General features: G+C 40.1%; 1 protein-coding gene across 21 annotated transcripts in view; it reads right to left on the minus strand.

Annotated features, from left to right (window-relative positions):
- Window positions 1-24,149, minus strand: part of magi2 (membrane associated guanylate kinase, WW and PDZ domain containing 2) — a 929,612-nt gene that overhangs the window by 434,116 nt on the left and 471,347 nt on the right. For all 21 annotated transcript variants that reach the window (XM_062983516.1, XM_062983514.1, XM_062983518.1 and 18 more), the window contains one exon: window positions 14,469-14,588. In XM_062983516.1, the coding sequence (XP_062839586.1) occupies window positions 14,469-14,588 (120 nt within the window). The remainder of the gene's footprint in view (window positions 1-14,468; window positions 14,589-24,149) is intronic.

Below are 24,149 nucleotides of genomic sequence, written 5' to 3' on the forward strand. Positions count from 1 at the left end.
ATGTATCTTGGGGGCTGCCTGTATATGGCATTTCATTTTATCATCTGAATACCCTGTGAGACTCACAGAAACTGAGTGCCCTTGAGTCATCAAGCCAATCTAAAACCCCAGTATCCTTAGACTTATCCATCGCCCTAATCACTACACCACAGGTGGCTAATAATTAATAATGAAACTAGAGTTAAAATAAGAAATGCTCTGCCTGACTTACTGGGCAGAGATGTTGCGGTGGCGGGGAGCCCTCCTGGCTGTCATGTTGTTGGAGGGGGCTTCTGCTTCCCAGAAGCCCCCTCGACAGTGGGAGAATTTCCTGCTGGCTGGGGCAGCCAGCCAATCAGAGGTAGCCCCACTTGCCCCCTGATTGGCAGGGCCGCCCGCCCCCATGAACTTCAGGCAGCCTTTAAAGGCTGTGCTTAAGCAATGCACCTTCCCTGTGTCCCAGCCCACCCACCCCCCTTTTAAGTGTTGTTCAGTTTCTTAATTCTGTTGAGCATTGTTCCTTTGTCACACTTTATAGCATGCATCATGGGCCCTGGATCTGGCTTGCCTACCCCCCCCCCCAATTGGAGGGGTGAAAGGTCCAGTGGTTATCCAGGGGTGCGATGGTGTTGGGATCCCGACATTGGGCTGGTTGGTAACAACAACACCCCCTGGAATGGAATAAAGGTATCAAACAGCAGTGGGCTGTCCGATCTCCGGATCCAGGACCCATGCTGGACGGCCAACCCTGTTTCTCTTCTGTAAGCAATAAACAAATTGTGGCTATTTGGTATCCCAATTCAGTGTGTGTCTCTTCATTGGGGTTTGCTGCAGGAGGCCCTAGTCACTCATGCCCACATAAAGTTTTGTGAAATAGAATTTGATTCTGCAAAACATACTATCTGTGGAATTGAGTTTCGTTCATTCCTCTTGCTTATCTAATCAGACTGCCAGACTTCAAAAAGTTAATGTTTCTTCTGTGGTTATAAGCTGTCACACCAGTAAATAACTCTTTAGAAGCACTGTTCTGTTAAAGTAAATACTGCTAACAAAGATAATATTTATGTAAAGATAAACTTCTGAAGAAGCATTCGGAAATAGGAATGATTCCCTGAAGACATCATCCCTTATAATCTTTTCACACTGGGAGTCTTTTCCTGTCCCACATGTAACTAACTGACAAAATTACTGCTGCTATAGAGCTGACAACACTTCTTGGTAGGAGCCTATAAAAAAGAAAGGGAGGGAGGGATGAAAGGAAGGGCAGGCAGGCAGGCAGACTTTATTGTAAGGTGCCTGCTCTATGAACGGACTCATTTTAAACAAAGTCCAAAGGGCTGTTATCAAACAAAAGTGTTTCTCATACATGTCTGGAGAATGTTTTCCTCCAAAGGAAATGTGCTTTCAAAATGGACACCCATCCAGGAACCCAAACTGTGTCAACTTCCTTGCTCAATTGACTTCTTAACCACTTGGGCCGAATGGCATTTTTGCGTACAGACCAATTCTAGCAATGCCAAATCAGATGAACATTTATGGCAAATTTATGTACAGCAATGCTAATATAGTTCAAACTGAACTGATGAACTCATCTGTAAAATTTGTTCCCCATGTTAGTAAAATGTATATCTACAGTATTCCCTCACTACTTTGTGGTTCACTTTTTGCGGATTCGCTGTTTTGCGGTTTTTCAATACATTCTAAAAGACTATTATAAATCCTAAAAAAATTACAATTTACAGCCTAAGGAAGAAAGGAAGGAGAAGCCAAAGGGAGAGAAAAGGAGCCCAAAACGTCAACAGGAGGAGGCCATTTATCAACACATGATTGGTTGATAAAGACTTAATATAGTGTATAACTACTAAAATAATGTATAAATATTAAAATAAATATAGAGTCCCTACTTTGCGGATTTTTACTTATTGCGGGTGGTCCTGGAACTTAACCCCCACAACAAGTGAGGGAACACTGTATACCTTTTAGAGCTGTCTTTAGAGTTGGAGTGCAAATAGAAAATGTAACTCTAAAATAATAAATGCTCCTTCTAGGACTTCTGATAACCGATAAAACTTTTTTAGAAATAGAGCTATTTACTCTGCAATACCTTCTATTCTAATTGCCTCATTCTCTGAGTTGGTGCACATAATCAAAACTCAGTGACTGCTACAGTTGATAGCATTATGTGTGTATCTAACTGTAGCCCTATTATACATTTCGATCCATTTATTATTCAGTGTGGCATATATCTCCCTTTAGATAAACTAAAGAAGAAAAAGAGAGAGCTACACACAGTGCCATGCTATTGCCTCTGATCAAAATGTAAATAGTCAGTAAAATAAGCAGTCAGTGAGGTCAGTCTGATCAGTGAGTTCCTCTACATAAGGACTAAACCGACTGACCTCACTGAGCAATCAAAATGACTTTTGTCTTACTGCCCTATTGGTCTTTATTCCTATGTGTTCCCAGAACCATCAAATGGGTTGCTCGCTAGAAGAATCTGTTACACAAACCAATTAATCCACAAGTTTCCAGTGCAGATGCACACTGTAACAACCAGGCAATCTGGTCAAACGGCACACTTAGGATACTGGGTAACTATCATCATTATGATCATAGTATGCATCTGCTGAAAATATCCCTAATGAATTGGTTATAAAAGGTGCTTTCATCTCACTAGCTTTGATATATCTGTACCCTGAAGTAAGCGGATTCTCGTTTTAAAGCTTAGCTGCGCATTAAGTTAGTTCTAAGGCCTTATAGTTCAAATCATTAATTTTATGGGTTTTCCTTTCTTAGCTTCAAGAGACAGATACCACCTACGTTAGACATTCTGTGGTAGTTTTGGAAGGAAATGTTTTTAAGCCATTAGGCACGATGATACCTGATGAAGTTCCCCAAGGGAACACCTAACTTTTCTATTAGAACCTTTTAACAATAAGAGGTTTGTAGATGCCATATTTCTCAGTCTTGTTCACTCCTGAACTAAGAGATGTCCCCTAAAGCTTTGAATGTTGTTTCTCAGGTTTAGTAGGATATCATGAATAATCATCTACTTTTTAAAAATAAAGTATTTCTAAACATTATGAATTGGGGGTTGGTGGGAATAGTATGGTATCAATTTCACATGCTAGCGTTCTGCTTAAAGTAACAATTAATACGACAACATTTCTCTATGAAGAAAGGTTACTGTATTTGGATGTCTTTTGATTTTTAATCAAGTGTGGGAAAAGACAAACATATAAAGTTGTGTATTGTGTGGAGAAATAGAGTAGGATTTTTCTTCTATCTCTCGGTTTCATGCGAGATGTGGATGTTCCCCATTGTCTCATTTATCCTAAGAGACTGAAGAAGGTATGTGAAGATGACACTGTCAATCAAAGTACTGAAGCCAAGAATTTGCTGCATATGGATTTTTGAGTTTCCTTATGTGCATCTGTCAACTTCCTCAGGACCCATCTGACACAGACCTTCTTCAACTGTACGTATTTCAGTATTCTGAACACACTTGCTTCCCCAATGTCCAGTTGGAGTGGCATTTCATTAACAGTTACACATCTATCAGCGTCAATCATGTCGTTCACCTGCTCCAACTTGTCAGCTACTGGTGTGGTGTGTGGTCTGTTGCTTCATAAAGTATCCTGAATTTTGGCATGCCCCTTTTCACCAGATAACCTGTGCTTCCAACAACTAACAGTACTGCAATTGATAGTGTCATCTCTATACACCTTCTTCAGCCTTTTGTGGATGTTCCCCATTGTCTCATTCTCATAAATCAGGAACTCCATTATAGCATGTCACTTCTAATGGATATCAAAAGAAGTAGCCATCTTAAAGGAGTGCTATGACAATACGGTATGTGCGAGTGGGTTGAATTAAATCTGAGTGGAAGCATGAAGGATTCTTTTATGCCCTCAAGAAATAGCAAAGATGTAGAATAAAATTTTGATTTGTTGTTGTTGAAGGCTTTCATGACCGGAATCACTGGGTTGTTGTGTTTTTTCCGGGCTGTATGACCATGTTCCAGAAGTATTTCTGGAACACGGCCATACAGCCCAGAAAACACACAACAACCCCAACATTTTGATTCCAAAAAAATGTTGAGCATTACTTTTAGAGTGACCCTCATAGTTTGGTGAGGCACAAGCAGAGTTCTGTGGCTGAGAAATCAAAATACCCACTCCTAAACTGCCAGTCCCAAGATTCCATGGGATGTTACCCTAGCAGTAGAACATTGCATAATAGGTGTATAGCCTGAATGGGTCCCTGGCCTGAAAAGCATGAATTGTTGCACCACCAACAGATAGAAACTAAGGGTGCAAAATCAGTTAAAAAGATGGTCACAACACCTTGACCTATATGTGTAGAAACATTGTGCTCCTTGCATGATCTGATAAGTGAAGACCAATTAGGGTACAAATGAGACCTCTTTCATCTGTAACATTCCCAAGCATAGCATTGGGTGGTATTGTCAACTGACTGCTATCCTTGAACACTGTAGGTTTTAGGTCTGGCAACAATGTTCTATTTCATCTCTTCCGGTTATTTTCTGGTTTATACAAGCCAGTGGTAGGACATAGCAGCACAGAAGATACGTCTGGACTCTATTATTCAGTGAGGATTCTATTATTCAGTGAGGATTATTGTTGTATCAACAGTTAACAGTTCTACCTTACTGGACTAGCCACTGGGGGAAAGCAATGTTGTCATGTGGAATAACATTCTGTTCAAATTCTTTACAGTGCTTGAACATATATCTTTATGTGAAGCATGCATTTCCCGTATGCTTCAGCTTGTTTCTAACTATTAAGGTTTTCATTTACCAGATAATTATTTGAAAGAATTTTCAGATCTTGTTCTAGTACAGTGGTTCTCAACCTGTGGGTCTTCAGGTGTTTTGGCCTAGAACTCCCAGAAATCCACTTTACCAGCTGTTAGGATTTCTGGGAGTTGAAGGCCAAAACATCTGGGAACCCACAGGTTGAGAACCAGAACAACTATGAAGCCATCTGTATGAAGCCTATTCAGAAGTCTTATTTTGGTATCTGCCTAACCTCTGATCTACCCTTAGGTCACTACTACCAACTTGATCTGGCTCAGCAGTCACATTAGTTGCAATTGTTAGAATCTACCAGCAGTGGCTATATGGCTTTGGCCCCTTCCACACAGCTGAATAAAATCCCACATTTTCTGCTTTAAACTGGAATATATAGCAGTATGGACCCAGATGAACCAGTTCAAAGCAGATATTGTGAGATTTTCTGCCTTGATATTCTGGGTTATATGGCTGTGTGGCAGGGCCTTCATAAGACAGTCTTGCATAGTCTTCAGCCTATTGGTGTAAGGAATTTAATGGAAATAAATAAGTCCTAGCTCTGTGTGCAGTTCTCTGTGTTGATGTGCAGCTTGATACATTACCCAGCAGTGAGATTGTTCTAGTTTCTGGCATAGCTGCATCCATAGTGACTGGGAGTTTGGAATGACTACACAGTGCTTCCTCTATGAACCGGAAGTTTGCCTGAGGAATAAGGTCTTCCAGGATGTTGTGTGTCTTCAGCAGTAATTTCTGGCTTTGTACTTTTGCTTTGACTCTCAGGCTCAAACGCTTGGCTGACCTCTTAACAGCTGCCTATGACTCAGCTTTGCCAGCTGCTGCTTAGAAATTATTAATCAGTCTTCCTTTCTGTTCTCTCCTGTGATTCTACAGCACCTAGAATCTGGCAGTCAGATGTGAGATATCCCATGTCCTTAAGTGTGCTGTGTAGCTCATTACATGTGCTCAGCTCCTTGGGGCATCCCCATGTGGTTACTACAGTAGTGCCTTTTAACACCAAGCTCTCATGAAAACAGAAGCCTTACTTTTCTCTCCCTCTCCTGTATGTAACTTACAATTTTCAAGAAAGTATACCCAATGGTGAAATTAACACTGAAAAGTTGAATGACATATTGACGTGGAATATCAGTATGCAAAGGAATATTGTTGCACCTTGGAGACTAACTGAGAGAACAAAGTTGGTAGTACAATCTTTCACAGATGCAACTGGCTTATTAATTAGTGTACCAATTCTTCTGTTTACAATCCTTGCATTTTAAATTCAATAACTTGTTCAAAATAGCCTAGCATGTTATTAAAACAAGACCTTTCCATTACAGTTGTATAGAGATATTTCATGTCCCAGACAATGACAAGGACTAGAAAATACACTTCTCACTTTCATATTTATGATGTGTGTTTGTGTGGATACTCATTTTGGTAGAAATATATGAATTCTCATTTACTGCACTATTTTTTAAATCCCTTCACACTTTCTATGGCAGTTTCATCTGAAGTGAACCATCTGTCAAAAGTCAGACGCCAATAAGAGAGCAAAACAGAGTTTATTAAAGCAAATGTCCAAAAATAGCTCAACAAACACAAAAGGGCTTAAAACACTTAACTTTCAGTGTTATTAAGCAGATTGAGCGAGAAAAAACCCCAAAAACAAAGACTGGCAAATAATCCGGATTAACCAGAGATATAATCCAGATTAAATTTAGAGTCCTAGAACTTGACTCAAGAGTTCACAATGGGCCGAAAAACGAGGGCAAAAACTAAGACAAGCAGTATTGAAGCCCACAAACCCTTCCCAAAACGTAAATGTTCAAAAGGAGTTCAAAACCAAACAAACGCCCAAACTGGGCTAAAGGACTCTCAGTTAAGAGCAAACAAGCCAGCAGAACAGCGAGACGCTGGCAAGCCCACAGCAACCGCTGCAGGAACACACGCCAAACCAGGAGTTAAAGGAGTGGAGCAGGAAAGCGTCGTCGAGCCGGTCCGGAGTCGGGATAAGCCAGCAGCACCAAGCCGTTGTAGAAGCAAACGTCAAGCCAGGAGTTAAAGGGGCAGAGCGAGAAAGTGTTGTCAAGCCGGTCCGGAGTCAGGATGAGCAGTCAGGCAGCCACCGAGTAGAGAATGATGCCAAACCATGATTTGAGAGCGAAGAGCAAAGCCGAGTCAAGTTCCAGTCCAAGGTCCAAGGTCCGAGAGGTTGAAGTCATCCAAGAAGGTCACAACACGGAATGGCACAGCGAGCCAAAGCAATGAGGGCGAACAGCAGCTAATACAAAATAGTAATAACAGTCCAGTCCAGGAAAACCCACACAATTCCAGCCCTCCGTTGCAGAATAACCCAGATTAAACTTACATCCATTGCAAAGTCCCAGTCCAGTCTTCAGTAACACACACAGGAAACCCAATGGCGCCCAGCAACACCTTGCCACACGCAAGGTATAATGGCCAAACAACCCCAATATATCCAGGTCTCCCTGGGCTTCCAAACTATCCACGCCCAAAGAGCAGGTGTCTCAACTTCTTAATCTGAATCAGAACTCCACACAGCCAATGCCCTTGGGTCAGGTGTTCCGAATTCCTCATCAGAGTTCTAATCATCCTGCCCATGCCCAACTCTATCCACACCTGTGGACCCCCTCTCACTCCTCCAAGCAGACCAAATGGGATCTGCTTCTGAAGACACCCAAGCTTCCCCAGCATCTATTTCCTCTTCCAGATCCCCATCTGAATCAGCCTCAGAAGACTCCCCATCAATCTCCCTGACCCTCTTCCTAAACAAATCCTCCAATGAGCCCTCCTCGCGAGGGTTTTTCCTTCCTCTCCTGATCCCACCACTATCATCCACAGTCTCCGAAGGCGCATTCACAACACCATCCCTCCTTTATCTTGTGCTTTTCTTTAGGCAAACACTAGTAGTAGTATGACTCCCTTCCACATGAAATGTCCTTTCCCTAAAAAAAATATTCCAGAGAATTCCTAAAGAATATTTTATCTTATCAGACATTTTACTTTGTCACTGGATTTCAAATTAAGTAAACATTTATAGTAAATCTATGTGTCGTTTATACCATTACTTGGGGTGTCAGCAATTACAGACCATGGGTCAAACCATGAAAGGTCCCAAATGACTCCTAGCAACCAATCAAAAACAGGAAAGAAATGTGAAGAAATGGTTGCAAAAGGAAATAAAAATTGCTGGTATGCTGTTTTAGGAAATGGGATTTGAACATTGACAAACCAGCCTTTCAAATAGTACAGTGGTTCTTAAGCTGTGGGTTCCCAGATGTTTTGGCCTTCAGCTCCCAGAAATCCTAACAGCTGGTAAACTGGCTGGAATTTCTAGGAGTTGTAGGCCAAAACACCTGGGGACCACAGGTTGAGAACCACTGTCATAGTGGGATTTCTGGGAAAATGCAAAATAGCTACCAACATAGGTACTGGCCTACATAGGTGGCTATTAGCTGAATATTAATGACACCAAATAGCTTAATTGGCATGCTTGTAATTGGAGTTCATGTCCCCAAGATCCAACAGCCCCCTACACACTAAAAAAGTAGGTTTTAGTTTGGTCATCTTTGTAATGTAGGTAATATAGCAATTTAAAGTGGAGCTGGAAATCAATATAAACTTTCCATTATTAAGATGATCCCATCTGTGCACAGTTCAGGTTTGATTCAGACAACAGGGGCCGAGGTGTGGCGCAGGCTGGTGAAGCAGCCTGCTGCAATAAATCACTCTGATCATGAGGTCATGAGTTCGAGGCCAGCCCATGGCGGGGTGAGCACCTGTCAATTAAAAAAATAAAAAATGGCCCCTGCTCGTTGCTGATCTAGCAACCCGAAAGATAGTTGCATCTATCAAGTAGGAAATAAGGTACCACTTATAAAGTGGGGAGGCAAATTTAACTAATTTACGACGTTGGAATGAGGAAGTGCCGTCACAGTGGATGATGAAGCAGCTGCTCCTCCCTGTGGCCAGAACCGAACATCCCTCAGGAGAAGGTTAAATTACCTCTGTGTCTGTCTCGGTTCTATGTGTATATGGGCATTGAATGTTTGCCCTATATGTATATAATGTGATCCGCCCTGAGTCCTCTTTGGGGTGAGAAGGGCGGAATATAAATACTATAAATAAATAAATAAATAAATAAACATTAAAGACTAGCATATATCTGAAACTAAAAGTGGGGTTGTTTTTTGGGGGGGACTTATGGAGCAACAACTTGAGAGGGGCCATGGATGACTTCTTTAATACAGACAGTCCCCAAATTATGAACAAAATAAGTTCTGTAGGTTTGTTCTTAAGTTGAATTTGTATGTAAGATGGAACAGGTACATTTTTAAGTGTAACTCTAGCCACGGACGCGTGCGCGCGCGCGCGCACACACACACACACACACACAAGGGTGGGTCAAAAAGTAATGCCTCAATTGCTCTAATTTTTATTTCTTTCACAGCTACTGGACTATCTATGCATGATATGATAGAGCTAACTTGACTCTACTGATATAGCCTTTTATTTTTCAGATTGACTGATTAGAACCATGAATCTGAAGCTAAAAGAGCCGTCATTGAATTTCTGGCAAAAGAAGGTTGTGCAACTCAGGAAATCCATAATCGCTTGAAGAGTGTTGGACATCAGCAATGTATGGCGTTGGTGAAGAAGTTTGAAAATGGAGAAATGGAAATTGCAGATAAACTGAGAAGTGGCTGGCTAGCAACATCCGTCACAGAATCAAATCAAGAACATGTTGATGAATTGATTCAAGGAGACAGACACGTTACAGCTCAGAATGTTGCTGATGCATTGAACATCTCATATGGCTCTGCCCAAGGAATCATTGCTGACTTGGGATATCACAAAGTGTGTGTTACGTGGGTTATCAAGCAATTGACTGATGATAATCAGAGGAGGCAAGTGGAAGCTTGTCAAGAGCTCCTGGATGCATTTGAAGCAGAGAAAAGGACTTTCTCATTAATGTGGTCACTGGAGCTGAGATCTGGTTGTACCTATATGACCCAGAGAGTAAACTACAATCTAAAGAATGGCGTCACAGTGATTCTCCATGTCCCAAAAAATTCAAGTCTACCAGATCATCACAGAAGGTTATGACAACAGTGTTTTGGGACACACAGGGTGTTATTCTTATTGATTTTCTGCAACATGATGCCACAATCAACAATGACACCTATGTAACCACACTTAAGAAAGTTAAGGAGGCAATAAGAAAAAAGAGAACACTAAAAGACATTTGATCCATCAAGCTTCATCACAATAATGCACACCCACACACGTCATTTTTCACAACCCATGCAATAGCAACAATGGGCTGGTCAGTAGTCCCTCGCCCACCCTACAGCTCTATTTGGTCACTTCTGACTTTTACTTGTTTGGACCTCTGAAAGACAACCTATGTGGTTTCAGATTCAATGACCTGAATGACATTAAAACAGCTTTAAAATCATGGGTCACAAAGCAAAACCCTGAATTTTTCCAAAATGGTTTAGATGCCTGGGTTAAACAATGGCGCAAATATGAACAAATGGATGGTGACTATGTTGAATGGTAGTTTTGTGTAGAGCATAATTCAGGTGATGATCTGTAGTAACTTCTGCTGTTATATGTTCATTCATAACGCTTTTATGAATGACACAGGAGGCAAAACTTTAACAGTTTTGATGAGAAACACACCAGTAAAAAACCTTTTAAAAGGTTGGAAATCTTTTGTAGATTATATGAAGACACAAAAATGATTTAATAATGGTTGGTTATGAAATATAAATGAGCTATCAGTTCATTGAGAGTGTGACAGTGCTACCCTATATTCAATGATTATAACCATTGAAAAGCAACCATTATATTTTTCTAATCTTTTTTCTATTTCACTTTTCTGTCTTTTTTCCTCTTCTGCTATTTCCCCCTTTTTTTCTAGCTGTTACTTTTGTGTGAAATTATTTTCACCAATATAGCCACCCAATCTAAAAAGAAAAGTCCACAAAATCATTTTTTTTGTATTTTGCAACCTTTTAAATGTGCCCAATGTGCTTATGATATATCTATCTATCTATCTATCTATCTATCTATCTATCTATCTATCTATCTATCTATCTATCTATCTATCTATCTCATAAGCACATTGGGCACATTTACACACTGCATTTTGCACTGAAGACTCTCGGAGGGAAAATGGATTTTGCTCTAAATATGTCCTTTAATACATTTTTTTTCATAAGATGTCTTGACATGCAAAATAATAAACCACTGAAAAATGTGCAAATCCTCTTATACTCTTACCAGTGGGAAGAAAACATTTAAAACTCTGCACTTTCTGCACAAATGAAAAAAAGGTTTACATCCCGATCAGCATCCTAGTTTTTGTTGAGTATTAGTTTATAAAAAGAAATGTGTCATGCCAAAATTTTATAATAATAATAATAATAATAATAATAATAATAATAATAATATATTTCTTATAACCCGCCTCCATCTCCCCAAAGAACTCGGGGAGACTTACATGGGGATGAAGCCCAAAGAACAAGAAGTTCAACATACAATTAAACACAAAACAAAATGCAAGATTAAAATGCATAACAGAATAAAATAATTAAAACATCTTAAAATGAATCACACATCATCATGATAACAAGACAAAAGTAGGACTATTCAAACTGCATGGGAAGGGCACACTTGTGCAAACTGATTTATTCAAAAGCTCATTGAAACATCTATGTTTTCAAGTCTATATGGACTGTGGTCAGGGTGGGCGCTAATTAGTTGATCTGACAAAAGATGTCATTTTACTCACTCGGCATTTCTGATCCTCAGATTTATAAAGCAATTTGGCAACTCTCTGATTCAATAAGAAAGCAAAGGCAGCTAGACCTCAATTGTGTTCTTCTGGACAAATTACACAGTGAAAAAACCAAAGAGGAGTTATGCCCATCAATGAAATGCTTATTGGACATTGCATTATCTCAATTAATAATTCAATTACACAATGTGTAGTTAAACCAGTTCCAATGTCAGGAAGCATCTTCTTACTGTCACATGCTCTTGTATTGCTTCTGTCAGTGAAAATCTCTTCAAGCAAATGCTTTATTCCAATATTATTACACTGAGCCAACAATGTGATGCGGCTGCTAAAAAAGCCAATGGGATTCTGGCCTGCATCAATAGGGGAATAGCGTCTAGATCCAGGGAAGTTATGCTCCCCCTCTATTCTGCCTTGGTCAGACCACACCTGGAATACTGTGTCCAATTTTGGGCACCGCAATTGAAGGGAGATGTTGACAAGCTGGAAAGCGTCCAGAGGAGGGCGACTAAAATGATTAAGGGTCTGGAGAACAAGCCCTGTGAGGAGCGGCTTAAAGAGCTGGGCATGTTTAGCCTGCAGAAGAGAAGGCTGAGAGGAGACATGATAGCCATGTACAAATATGTGAAGGGAAGTCATAGGGAAGAGGGAGCAAGCTTGTTTTCTGCTGCCCTGCAGACTAGGACACGGAACAATGGCTTCAAACTACAGGAAAGGAGATTCCACCTGAACATCAGGAAGAACTTCCTCACTGTGAGAGCTGTTCGACAGTGGAACTCTCTCCCCGGGGCCGTGGTGGAGGCTCCTTCCTTGGAGGCTTTTAAGCAGAGGCTGGATGGCCATCTGTCGGGGGTGCTTTGAATGCGATTTCCTGCTTCTTAGCAGGGGGTTGGACTAGATGGCCCATGTGGTCTCTTCCAACTCTACTATTCTATGATTCTATGGGGACTTACACTTAAATGATTAGAAATGCCACAGAATCATGTGGCTCCTCTTTCAAAGCTCGTGTGCATTTTAGTAGGCCTCCTACCACATATTTCTCCTATGGATTGTGACTGTTTTACCCAACTGTGGAAGAATTGCATGTAGGAGTGACAATGCTACAAGACACTTTTAATAGTATGTCAATACTGCTTTAATTGAATTAAGCTCTTCCATGACTCAAAGCTTGTTAGAGAGACATACCTTGTTAAGAAGTGGAGATAGAGAACACCAATTATTAAGGCAATCAATATTTATACAGTAGATAAAATGTACCTCTGGCGGGTTAGGGAACCATCTATCAAATAATCTCTGAAATTAGAAAATCTAAAAATGCAGGCCAGATAGTGGTGAAAATCACCTTTGTGCTTTCATAATAAAAACAAGATTGATAAATTCTCTCTCTGGGATTGGGGGAAAACAGATAAAACTATAATTAAATTTTTATCTAACTTTTTCCAGTTCAGTGCATGGATGTATACTGAACAAATAACAAAGCACGCATACACACAAACATATTTCATGACTGGTGTTAAATACTGGAGACACCTCAAATTATAATGGACATGTTCTAGTCAATACAAATTACTTTGAATTGCAATTGATTTCAATCACCAAGTTCAATGCATTCTTTATCATTTCCGTAGAGGCCAATGTACTGAAAAGTGATTGCAATGGTGTCCTACTGAACTGCCAATTGCTTGCTTACTAATTGGATTTTTTCAACTTTCACAAAACAATCACAGATTTCAAAGAAAGCCATTCTTCTGAGATCAGAGCTGCTTGAAAGCAATCCAAACAAAGCCCCCCCCAAATAAATAAATAAATAAATAATCGGAAGGACTGTTAGCAGAGGCCTTTGCCATTCCTATTCCAGTAATCCCAGTTGAGATATCTGTCCAGGTGCTTCTAATATTATTGGAATAGCACTAATCACTCTGCACTGAAATAATCATTTGGGCTCTGAAGAAAAGTGGGAGTTGGATGTTTGTGCTGACAGTGGCTGGAAGTTGACCACAGAATTGCACTGGAGGACCTATAAATGTCAAGAGAAGTGTTCTTTCAACTAATAAAAAAAATAGTGGACCTTTATTCATGGTTTTCTTCTTTCACAGGGGTCCTCTGTGCCCCTAATCCTGTGCCAAAAGAAAGGGGGGAGGAGGAAAATTGCTCCCACCCCCTTTCTCCTGGCGCATAATTCCTACATCACTCTAATGGAGGCCAGGTAAGTTATTTCAGTTTTAAAATGGGTTTGGGAGGGTTTGGGGAGGGGGTTAGAGTGTCCGGGTGTCCTCTCGGAAAGATCTGGGAGCACATCTGGACACCCGTCACAGAAAGCATGAGCTTTCTGGGGCATGTGTAGATTAGGACCTGGGAACATTTGTGTTTTTAAAACATGAATGTTCCCGTATTAAAGGGCTGTCTGGAAGCACCCTGGATGGCCCTGGAAGTGGTCTCTTCCAACTGCATGATTCTTTGATTCTATGTATAAAGTTGTAAAAGAACCATGTGTGTTCATGTGTGTCCACACCAATAGAGAATTTTATTCAGTTTCTTTTCTGCAGTTGGGCTGAATGAGGAAGTTAAACACATCTCAAGTGAGACATAATAAACTGAAACATATCTCAGATAATGAAAAAATGATGAGGTTCCACTGTCTTGGCTTTCACTTGTCACTCTCTCTCTTCTCCTTAACTGGTGCAGTTATGGTTTCCAATCACAGAAAATTCATTTGTGCTTAACTTTTTTCACACACAAGCTCTCTTACCATTACCCCCAATTTCCCCTAAATTCAAGTTACTGGGCACCATGACACAGTCTCAGGAAAGTACTGATGTAGTTATCAAAAAGGAGCAAAAATAGATTTACCTTCATATGTTCCACTTTCTAAAAGGGCACCACTTTTCTCTAATTCCATAAAATCTTCAACAGTGATGAAAATATAATCCACACCAGGAACTTCCCCCTCCTTATGAGGCCTTGTAGTGCCTAAATTGAAAAAGAAAAAAAACACATTAGGCAAAATCACAAAAAGGTATTAAGGGATATTTGATATCTGACAGATGTTATTTGTTTATTTAAAAATGATTTTATTTATTGAGGTGGTTTGGATCAACAGCAGGTTTGATTTATTGCATGCATTCATTAAAAACTACAGCTTGTTAACAGAACAATTTGATCATTTCTCTTTTCTGCTCACTAAGATTTACAAAATGTCAAGTGTAAATACAAATGCTGTTTGAGGTGCAGTACAATGATTTAAATGTTAATATGCATCAGGATAAAAAGCTCTAAAGTTGTTATAGATTGCTAATGGAACACCTGCCTTGCATACTGGAGACACAGATTCGATCCTGGTATTTCCAGAGATCTGGAAATACACATACATACATATGCATGTATATATGCATGTATATATGTTATATACACAAATATTGCCATAATTCCACTTTGACTACCACTGCAATATCCCCAAAATTGCAGTTTAGGGATTTTCTATTAGAAGATATTTGTGTCTCTGAGCAAACTACAAGCTCCAGGATTTCACAGAATATAGCCATGGTAGTTAGACAGGAATATTGTGCAGTTTCTTGTACCACAGTTTTCATCAGTAATAGTATTATAGTACAGTGTTCCCTCACTAGTTCGCGGTTCACTTTTCGCAAATTTGCTGTTTTGCGGCTTTTCAATAAACTCTAAAAGACTATTATAAATCATAAAAAAATTACAATTTACAGCCTAAGGAAGGGAGAAAGGAGAAGCCAAAGGGAGAGAAAAGGAGCCCAAGTGACAACGGGAGGAGGCGGCGGCGATTTATCAACACATGATTGGTTGATAAGATTTAAAATAGTGTATAACTACTAAAATAATGTATAAATATTAAAATAAATCTAGCATTCCTACTTCGTGGATTTTCACTTATTGCGGGTGGTCCTGGGACCTAACCCCTGCGATAAGAGAGGGAACACTGTATTATTTGTTGATACCTTCTATGTTGATAGGATGGCTAATTCATTACTCCGGATTTTAACTTTGAGAGAACTGTTTAGGGTTAGCACCTGAGCTCTTCCAACAGTTCAGCTCTCTGAACATTAGTTTCAGCTATCAGACTAAAATCCAGAGGTTTGAATACTCTAGCAATAGTGGTAGTAGTAATATTTCAATCTCACTCCTCAGTCTTTACTGTTATTCCAGCAAATGGTGATGCCTACCATCTGAGACACCACATTCCTTTGACTTATTGTAAGGCTAACCTTGCAGATACCATCAACAAGAACATTAGAGTTGCCAAAAGTCAGAATGACTTGAAAGCACACAACAGCAACAAGAAAAAACTGGCCATGTGCACACCCCAGACTTTGCCCCAGCCAGATACTGTACACAGGATACAAAGCTGTCTTCCACATTGCCACTCTTTCACCACTACCAAATCCTCTTGCCATAGTATACCATCATTGTGATGAAGTGATTGGTTGTTTTGTTATATCACTATTTTATTGAAGACTGAGACAAGTCATTGCCACAATACACATTTAGACAGGAAAAATAAGGGCAAGTTTAAACTGTGCGAAAAGCAAGGGTAACAGGATAAATATTTGCATATGCATTTCCATTTGTAAGATCATATTTGATAGACATCTGTTGATGATCACAAGCACTGTAATAACACTGTACAATCACCGATTTTCCTCATCCTGAAATTCTGCCACAATTCTTTAGGCCTTGACAGAAAAAGAGTGGGGCTGGTTTCAGAAACAGGGATCAATTAAACCATTAGGTCTTGCCAATAAAACCCACATCTTCATAGAAATGCTATGCTGTACAGGAAAGGGCTTGGCATATTTAAGGTAGACTCGTGCCAAATTCCCCTTGGACTGATATCCTCCAATATCCATTCCAAGAGGGATTTGCAGAAAATTGTGAGAGATCCTCTAGTCCTTCTCTTTCTTGGTTTCTGAGGATGGCACCGTGGCTCATTTCCCAGAGGCATTTTCAAACAGGATAGTATGATGCATGAACGAAATGCTCAGTCTGTTGCTGAGCTTGAGAAGATTATTTTTTAGAGCACAGTTTCAAAACTCCTGACCCAGCAAGGGCCCTAGGGAATTCTGGTAGTTGCAGTCCAAAAAAGCCATTTCTCCAAGCTTGGTGTATTTTCTTTGCCTTGCTTTTCCAAGGCTTGGCTCATTTGCAGTAGTTAGCACCGATGTACAAATCTAAAAACCTCTTCGCATGCTCTGCCAACTCATGCTCCACTCATGTTAGTGAACCTTGTGCCAATAGATTTATTTCAGGATTATGCTGACAGTATAGGCAGGACTCGAGTTTACTGTTTTCCATCTTATCACAGTAGTGAGACAATTTTCTCTCATTATGCTAACAAGTGTTTCTGAGCAACATGGACTACTAGCTTCATGGCAGGATGAAGCCAGTGCCTCCATGGCTCTAGTTTAAAAACATTCTGGTGGTACAATGAATGAGCCAATTGTGACAATTAAAGCAACATCCTGTCTTCCTTATTCTGCCTTAAACAGCAGTGTACAATTTATAACCCTGCCACATTCGGATGCTAAAAGCAGCCACTATTCAAAATTAAAGTGATTGCTCTCTAAAAACATGTCATTTGCATTTTTGCTAAAACACTTCATAACTTTAATGTTGCCACAGCTACTCAGAGCAATTAAAGGGCACCACTGTTCCAGTCAGGCTACTTCACAATAAAAAAAATCTTTGTGAATAGCCAAGGGCCATTACCCAAATGCTTTTAAATATTGTTTGTCATACGCGCCCAATTTTGCCAACCAGTAAAAAACAAAAAAACAAAACAAAAACAGGGTTAATGCAAGAGGATTTATTTTCCTTTGGTTGCCCGTTCCCTGGAGACCTAATGGTGTCTTTGGAATATTTGCTTTCCTGCCAAAAAGAACTGCAGAGCCTTGAAGCTAATACACCCATATCAACCTACAGGATATTTGGTAAATGCTGCACCACATGACCAGAAAACCACCCCATTTCCTTTTGGCTAACTTTAGCAATACAACACATTCACTCTTCTCCAGATTCAAACAGCTCAAATTCTTGCTTCTCAGTCAATGTCCTCCAAGAGTCTGGGCCTCAGACACCTCCCATAAAGGTAAATTATGTGTTCAAAGTAGAGAAGTCCAAAGTTATTTTAAAATATGAAGCTTCTTTTGTCAGGTCTTACATGACTAACTGTTCTATCAAGCAATACTGTTGGCAAAATCCGTGATAGACTCACGGACAGTTGTCAAGACATCCACTCATACAACAATATAACATGTTTTTTAAGAGAAACCTGCTATTTGGTATTGCAATCCTGGATTAATATTACTATTGTTATTTTAAAAGCAATAGTAATAGAGTTGTGTGATCCTGAGATTTCAAGTTAGTCTAGTAAACAAGGGCTTTGTTCCCTATAGACTCCTAGCTCCTAGGACGTAAATACAATGCCTCTATATGCTCTCAACTGCTGTTGCAATGCTATTCTTATCTTTTGTCAGTCTAAGGACCAAAGGATTGTTTCTCCACCACATCACTCACACTTTCTTTTATTGCTTCATTTCACAATGCACTCCTGCTCCAGACTATATGATCAAAATGTTCAAGCCATGTCTCTTAATTCTGTGATGAGTTGCAATGACCCATTCACACAATTAACCATATGGTTGGATTTCACCCTATCTTCCAGCCCATCTCCCTGCCAATCCCCTGAGCACAGCCAATGAATATTAAATTGATCTTTCTTTACCATAAAATCCTCCCACCTACTGTTCCTTCAAAAACTTCCCAGGGCATGGAGATGGCTTGAAGACCACAAAGTAAAGTAACAGTAGCATAGCTGTTTTTCAAAGTGTGAGATTAGATTGTTTTATTGCCCTCAAAATGAATCTAAGTCTGCATGAAGATGACACTGTACACAGAACAACATTACCAACATAGATATTTTGAAGCACAAGAGCCACAAACCTCAAGAAGTGGGCAGCTAGAAAGGGCTTTGCGGGGTTTGTTCCTCAAAACATCTCCAAAGCATGCCTGTGCAATCAATGGTGATTTGACAGTCTTAGAAGATGTAATCCAAAAAGCATTTAGCAGAGGTTCATCATTAGTGCTACAACTGTCATTAACTGTGAGCATTAACCATCTTGAAGGCTTTGAAGCTTCTTCTCTACAGGTTTAGAAAACAGTCCTAGGGGAAAGAGGGGAAGGAAGGTTTGATTGATCTGAGCTAGGTATATGTTATGATCATTCTCTGTGTGATTCCTCTCTTTAAATGCCACAGGGTGAATCTACACTGCCATATAATCCAGATTATCAAAGCAGATAGCACACATTATCTGCATCTGGATTATATAAATCTACACTGCCATATGATCCAGTTCAAAACAGATAATCTGGATTTTATATGGTGCTGTAGATACTGCCACAGTCCTCTCTGTCTGGATAGCTCTTCAGATTCCCGGTGGAAGATACAAAAACAGAGACTAAAGGAAATGTGATTCAGGGAACCCCATATTACTGCAGTTTCAATGCACTGTAACATTAACATAAATGGATGAGGACCAACAGAGTGCAGATGAAAGCAACTGGAGCCAACCAAGAGGGGTAAACTATTTTACCTGGCTGCTGGAAGAAAAGTGGTGAGAAGCAGAAGCACCAGAGGAGACCTTTCTTGAAACATTTCATTTCAGTCGGTCAATATGAGTACTGTATATATAACTTTATGAATGTGTGCCTGTGTTTTGCTGTTGTCCACTGCCTCATTTTCTTCCTTTGTGTTGTCCCTTTGAGATCACAAGTCTCAAAGAAAGGATTTATTTTGTTTATTTCTATCCTCTAGGTGCCTGTTCAGATGAACTTAAAATTTACATAGATTAAACATCATCCCATTGATTTCAAATTGATATACGAGCTGCTCACCCTCACCCAATACTCTTCAAATGTTCTAAACTACAACTACCATCAGTTCCAGTCAATGATGGAACTAGCAGAGTAAAATCTAGAGGACACCAGGCTGGGAAATGGTTCCTCACCAGTGACCCGCTAACCTGCCATCTTGCTAAATATAGACTGTAAACCTGACATGATTTTGCTAGTAACAAGGTTCTAAATTAGTCTGTTATGTAGAGTTTGTGTTGTTTGCTTTGTCAAGAAATATAAAATCCTGCATACAATCTTTTTTAGGCTGAAACCACTAGGGATTAAACTGTCTGAGCTTAGTGACTTCAATCCTTGGTGTCCTGACACAAGAGTTTACTGTGAGGTCAACTGAAGGACTGTTGTTTTTTTCAAGCCTAAGGGTCACTTTGTCCTCAAAGGACTTCTCTCTTTTTATTCCTTCCTTTTTTCCCCCTGCTTGGAACTTCCAACCAGCTTGAATTTTATGCTCAATTTGCTGACACCGTGACAGTCTTTGAGCTCTCTCTTTGGCAGATGGGAAGCAGAATGTCATGCACATGGGGGAGCTTTATAATTTATATATTTTTTTGTTTCTTAGTTTTCCCTACAGCATTTAAAATGTGAGAGTGGATGCAATCCTCCAAAAACCCAGGACAGGAAATATGCCAGTTCTCAGCATATAAACAGAAAGTGTGGGGAAACTGGCTGGCTCTGTCCCCAGCCTCCACACATTCACATGATGAAGAAAGTCTGAGTAAGACCTTTGAATGAAAGTTGACAGTGTAGCAGTAAAAACCCCACGCTGTGGACTTTGAAACCTCCAATGGGAGTCTTATTTCATCCACCAAAATTTAGAGACTTTAAAGCAAGCCATTACTCTCTCATTGTCGTGAGAACATAAAATGTAGAATAGAGTAACTTTGGTGATCTATATTCTAAATCCCAACATCCACTGCAGGTCACACCAGGCCTGGAAATGGCAGACTTCAAAGTACAGTAATATATAAATATTAAAATAAAAATAGCGTCCCTACTTTGCGGATTTTCACTTATCGTGGGTGGTCCTGGAACGTAACTCCCGCGATAAGTGAGGGAGCACTGTACAATCAGGAATCACATTGTATCCACCCCAGTCCAATTAGATATTATGATTGGGTGGGGAGAGCCTGCCAAATCAACATAAATCACTATTAAATATATTTTCCCCAGTGTGTGACATCCCACAAGCAACGATATGAGTATTGCTGAGTATCTGGACCTTGGCAAGGCTGGCCCTAACATTAGGCAAACTGAGGCAGCTGTCCTAGGCAAGATTCTGGCCATCTTGCAAGGAGAGCAATCTCTTGAACTTGCTTATTGAACTTGCTATGTCACTGGTGTGATCGAGGTGATCACCCCCCCCCCCCCAGGACTTTGTAAAAGATAGTTCAAAAATCAAGACTTTATGTTCTATATTCCATATATTTATAGTAGAAGGTGATTGAGACTTTTTACTGGAGTTTACTGTGACTCTCTGCACAAAAGGTGTTTGACCTTTTAGCCTGAGGCAAGAGATAACAACTTCATGAATTGTAAAATCATGCTGCTAAAACTCCACTTTTATGAATTTCCATGCTGGGTTCTCCAGATGTTATGAACTTCGTTCTTATCAAATATTTTCAATTGTTTATATCATTCATGATTCCCCTTTATGAAATGTAACTCACTTTTATGGATTCTCCCTTATTTCCATGAAATCTATCTATCTGCCTATATGTATTTGTACTCTTTGGGATCCCCGGAAAATATGGATTTCTCCCAGCATGGTTTATATTCCAACTTTATTTTATTTTTCATTTTATTTCATATAATTGTCAAATCATGAAATCAAATAGGAAATATTTTGAACGCAACCTGAACCCCAGAACTTATCCCATTTCCTATGACCCAGGCTTCCTTTCCCAAAAACAAAAGGATAATCTGCCCCCGCTAAATCCAATCAAATTCAAATTGCATGGACAATATAGGGCTTGAGTCGCCAAATTCGGAGTGTTGACCTAAAGGTGATTCGCCCCAAGGCAAACATTGTCATATCTCACCCAAAGGAAAATCCAGGACACCTCAGGAAGGCGCCCTGCAGAGCCTGTCAATATGGCTCATCACCACCCATCTTTGCTTCCACCTCTGACACCCCAAGGCATATCTAAAATCTGTATACGTGACAGAAACCCGGACACCCTTGATTGCTGCCATTAATAAATTAAGCACCCTTTTAGAAATCGGTCTAGCAGGACTTAATCCGATAGTTCCTGCCCTGTCACCTCATTGTTTCAATAACTCCCGCCTTCTCTTTCCTGATTGGCCCGAGTAGAGACAAAAGGCAGCTTCCTATTGGGCCAACGGAGCAAGGCGGGAAACGAAAGCCCGCCTCGTTCAACCTCCTAGCCTATCAACGATCAGATGGGCGGGGGAGCAGGGCGGGAAATTCAAAGGGCTGTCAGACTGAAATTTTGTATAAATATGGCTTTATTTTGATTGTATGGTACCCTAGTAGACCGAATGATCGCTACTAGAGTCCTCTTCAGCTGAATTGCTCAATAAAGACTCCTTGGCGGATTTTCCTTCAACTTTGGCGGACCTTCTTCATTTCGGCTTCAGGTTGTATTGCGGCTCGTAATTCTCCTTTTGGCTTCGCCAAGGTCCGTTCTCTCAGGACCGGATCGGGTCTCTCCTTAAGGGCCCGATCCCCTAAAACGCGGTCGACAACACTGGAATGGATAGAACTGCTTTTGGGATTTTCTACTGCAGGTGCCAAAATATTTGTTGTACTATTGGTTGTTTTGCCTGGGGCAGTTAAATGTCTTGCCCCGGAACCTGAGGTATGTATAGGGCTCCTTTGGATGGGCAGTTTTGGCAAATGTCAGGCTATTCTAATTCTGGATTTCATGCCTTGTAAAGGTATAACCTGCTTGTGCATCCAATCATGCTCCAAATACACCAGGGCTTTCCACACTCCTTTTCTATTTCTATTTGGGGAGTGGATAACTGTGGTGTGGGTCAGGTTTCCTTTACTCCTTAGTAGAACAAAAAGAGGAAAAGTATGGTATATAATATAGTTTAAAGTAACTAATCTATAAGTTCTATATTTCTATAGTAATATAATCTTTAATATATACAAACTATAACAAATATCTTTTCCAACTTGTATAGGGAAGGGATTGTATATATTAAAGATTATATTACTACAGAAATATAGAACTTATAGATTAGTTACTTTAAACTATATTATATACCACACTTTTCCTCTTTTCGTTCTACTTTGGATTATAGACATCTGTGCGTTTTGCTTCCTTTACTCCTTGTCATACCTAAAACCAACTCACCCCCCAGACATCTTGCCTAGTATTCTCTGTCTTGCCCTTTTAAAAATTGGAATAATCATAGTGCTAAGGTCCTATTTCATTTTAGCACTATAACAATAGAAAAGGTTTGGGGGAGGATGAGACAAAGAACCATGCATTCTGGTAATGGGAAATGTAATGTGGTCAAAGGAAAATCTCACACCCTTATCCAACACTTCTTCAGCGGGGTTGTGAAAAGTAGGCCCACCCGCAGCTGGTGAACGCATTGGAGGGGGAATGTTGAAGGCCCTCATGATGAAGGCCCGACTTCACATGTACAGAGAAGGGATTCCCCAAAGTGCAAGGGCAAGAGGCCACTATGAACATAATGTTCATAGTGACCTCTTGCCCTCAGACTTCACATGTCACAGGCAGAGCTGCAGGCTATTTAAAGCTGTTGTACCCCTCTCCCACCATCCTCTTTGAAAAGGGGGCTACATTGGGGGCTACAATGAGGGTTGTCACTATTAAAAAAAACTCTTGAGGTTTGTGAGAGAGCACCCTCAGGATAGTCTTCCAGTTATGATTGGCCAAGAGGTGGATCCAAAGAATTTTGGATGGCCTTCGGGATCTTTGGTGCCCATAAATCCTTGGAGGTGGTCAGAGGGAGTGACACTTGGCCAGGGGCAGTTCTCACTAAGTGGTTAATGCACCATGAGTTAAATCTTACATAATAAATCCCCTTATGGTGTTTTTTCCTTCACAGGTCAAGAAATAGGTCAAGAAATGGCCCTTTATAAATGTCTGGTTTTGCTATTTCATAATGGGAGTTCAAGGACAGGAACTGAATCAATGGGCAGAGACATTGGCATTTATCCCTCCTATTTTGAAAACTCCTGACAGAAAAAGCAAACAAGTCTGCCCTTGATTTTAAAAAGTCATAACTAATTCTGGAAACATATGACAAATAAACTTGGGCAAGCAATAATTTTTTTTAAACAAACCTTTGATAACTATAATTACAATTTCCAATATTCCTTAGACCTTTAGTCTACCTGGACAAGCCCACAGTTTATGTTCTAAGACTGTACTTACAGCAGGACAACTGAACTACTCCCCACTTCTTATTATGCTATCTATCTGCAATGTGGTTGTTTAAGAGATACTTTTTATTTTCAGTGAAGTAGCTCTCTTACATTACAAAAAGAGAAAGATAAACTTATTTCCGTCCCTGAGACTTTGCAGTTGTCTTGTGCTGGAGCATCTTATCTGGCGGCAAAGTGATTTGTAGTTTGGGGATATGCTATCACAC

Source organism: Anolis carolinensis, chromosome 5 (genome assembly GCF_035594765.1).
Source record: "Anolis carolinensis isolate JA03-04 chromosome 5, rAnoCar3.1.pri, whole genome shotgun sequence".
NCBI classification, from domain to species: Eukaryota; Metazoa; Chordata; class Lepidosauria; order Squamata; family Dactyloidae; genus Anolis; species Anolis carolinensis.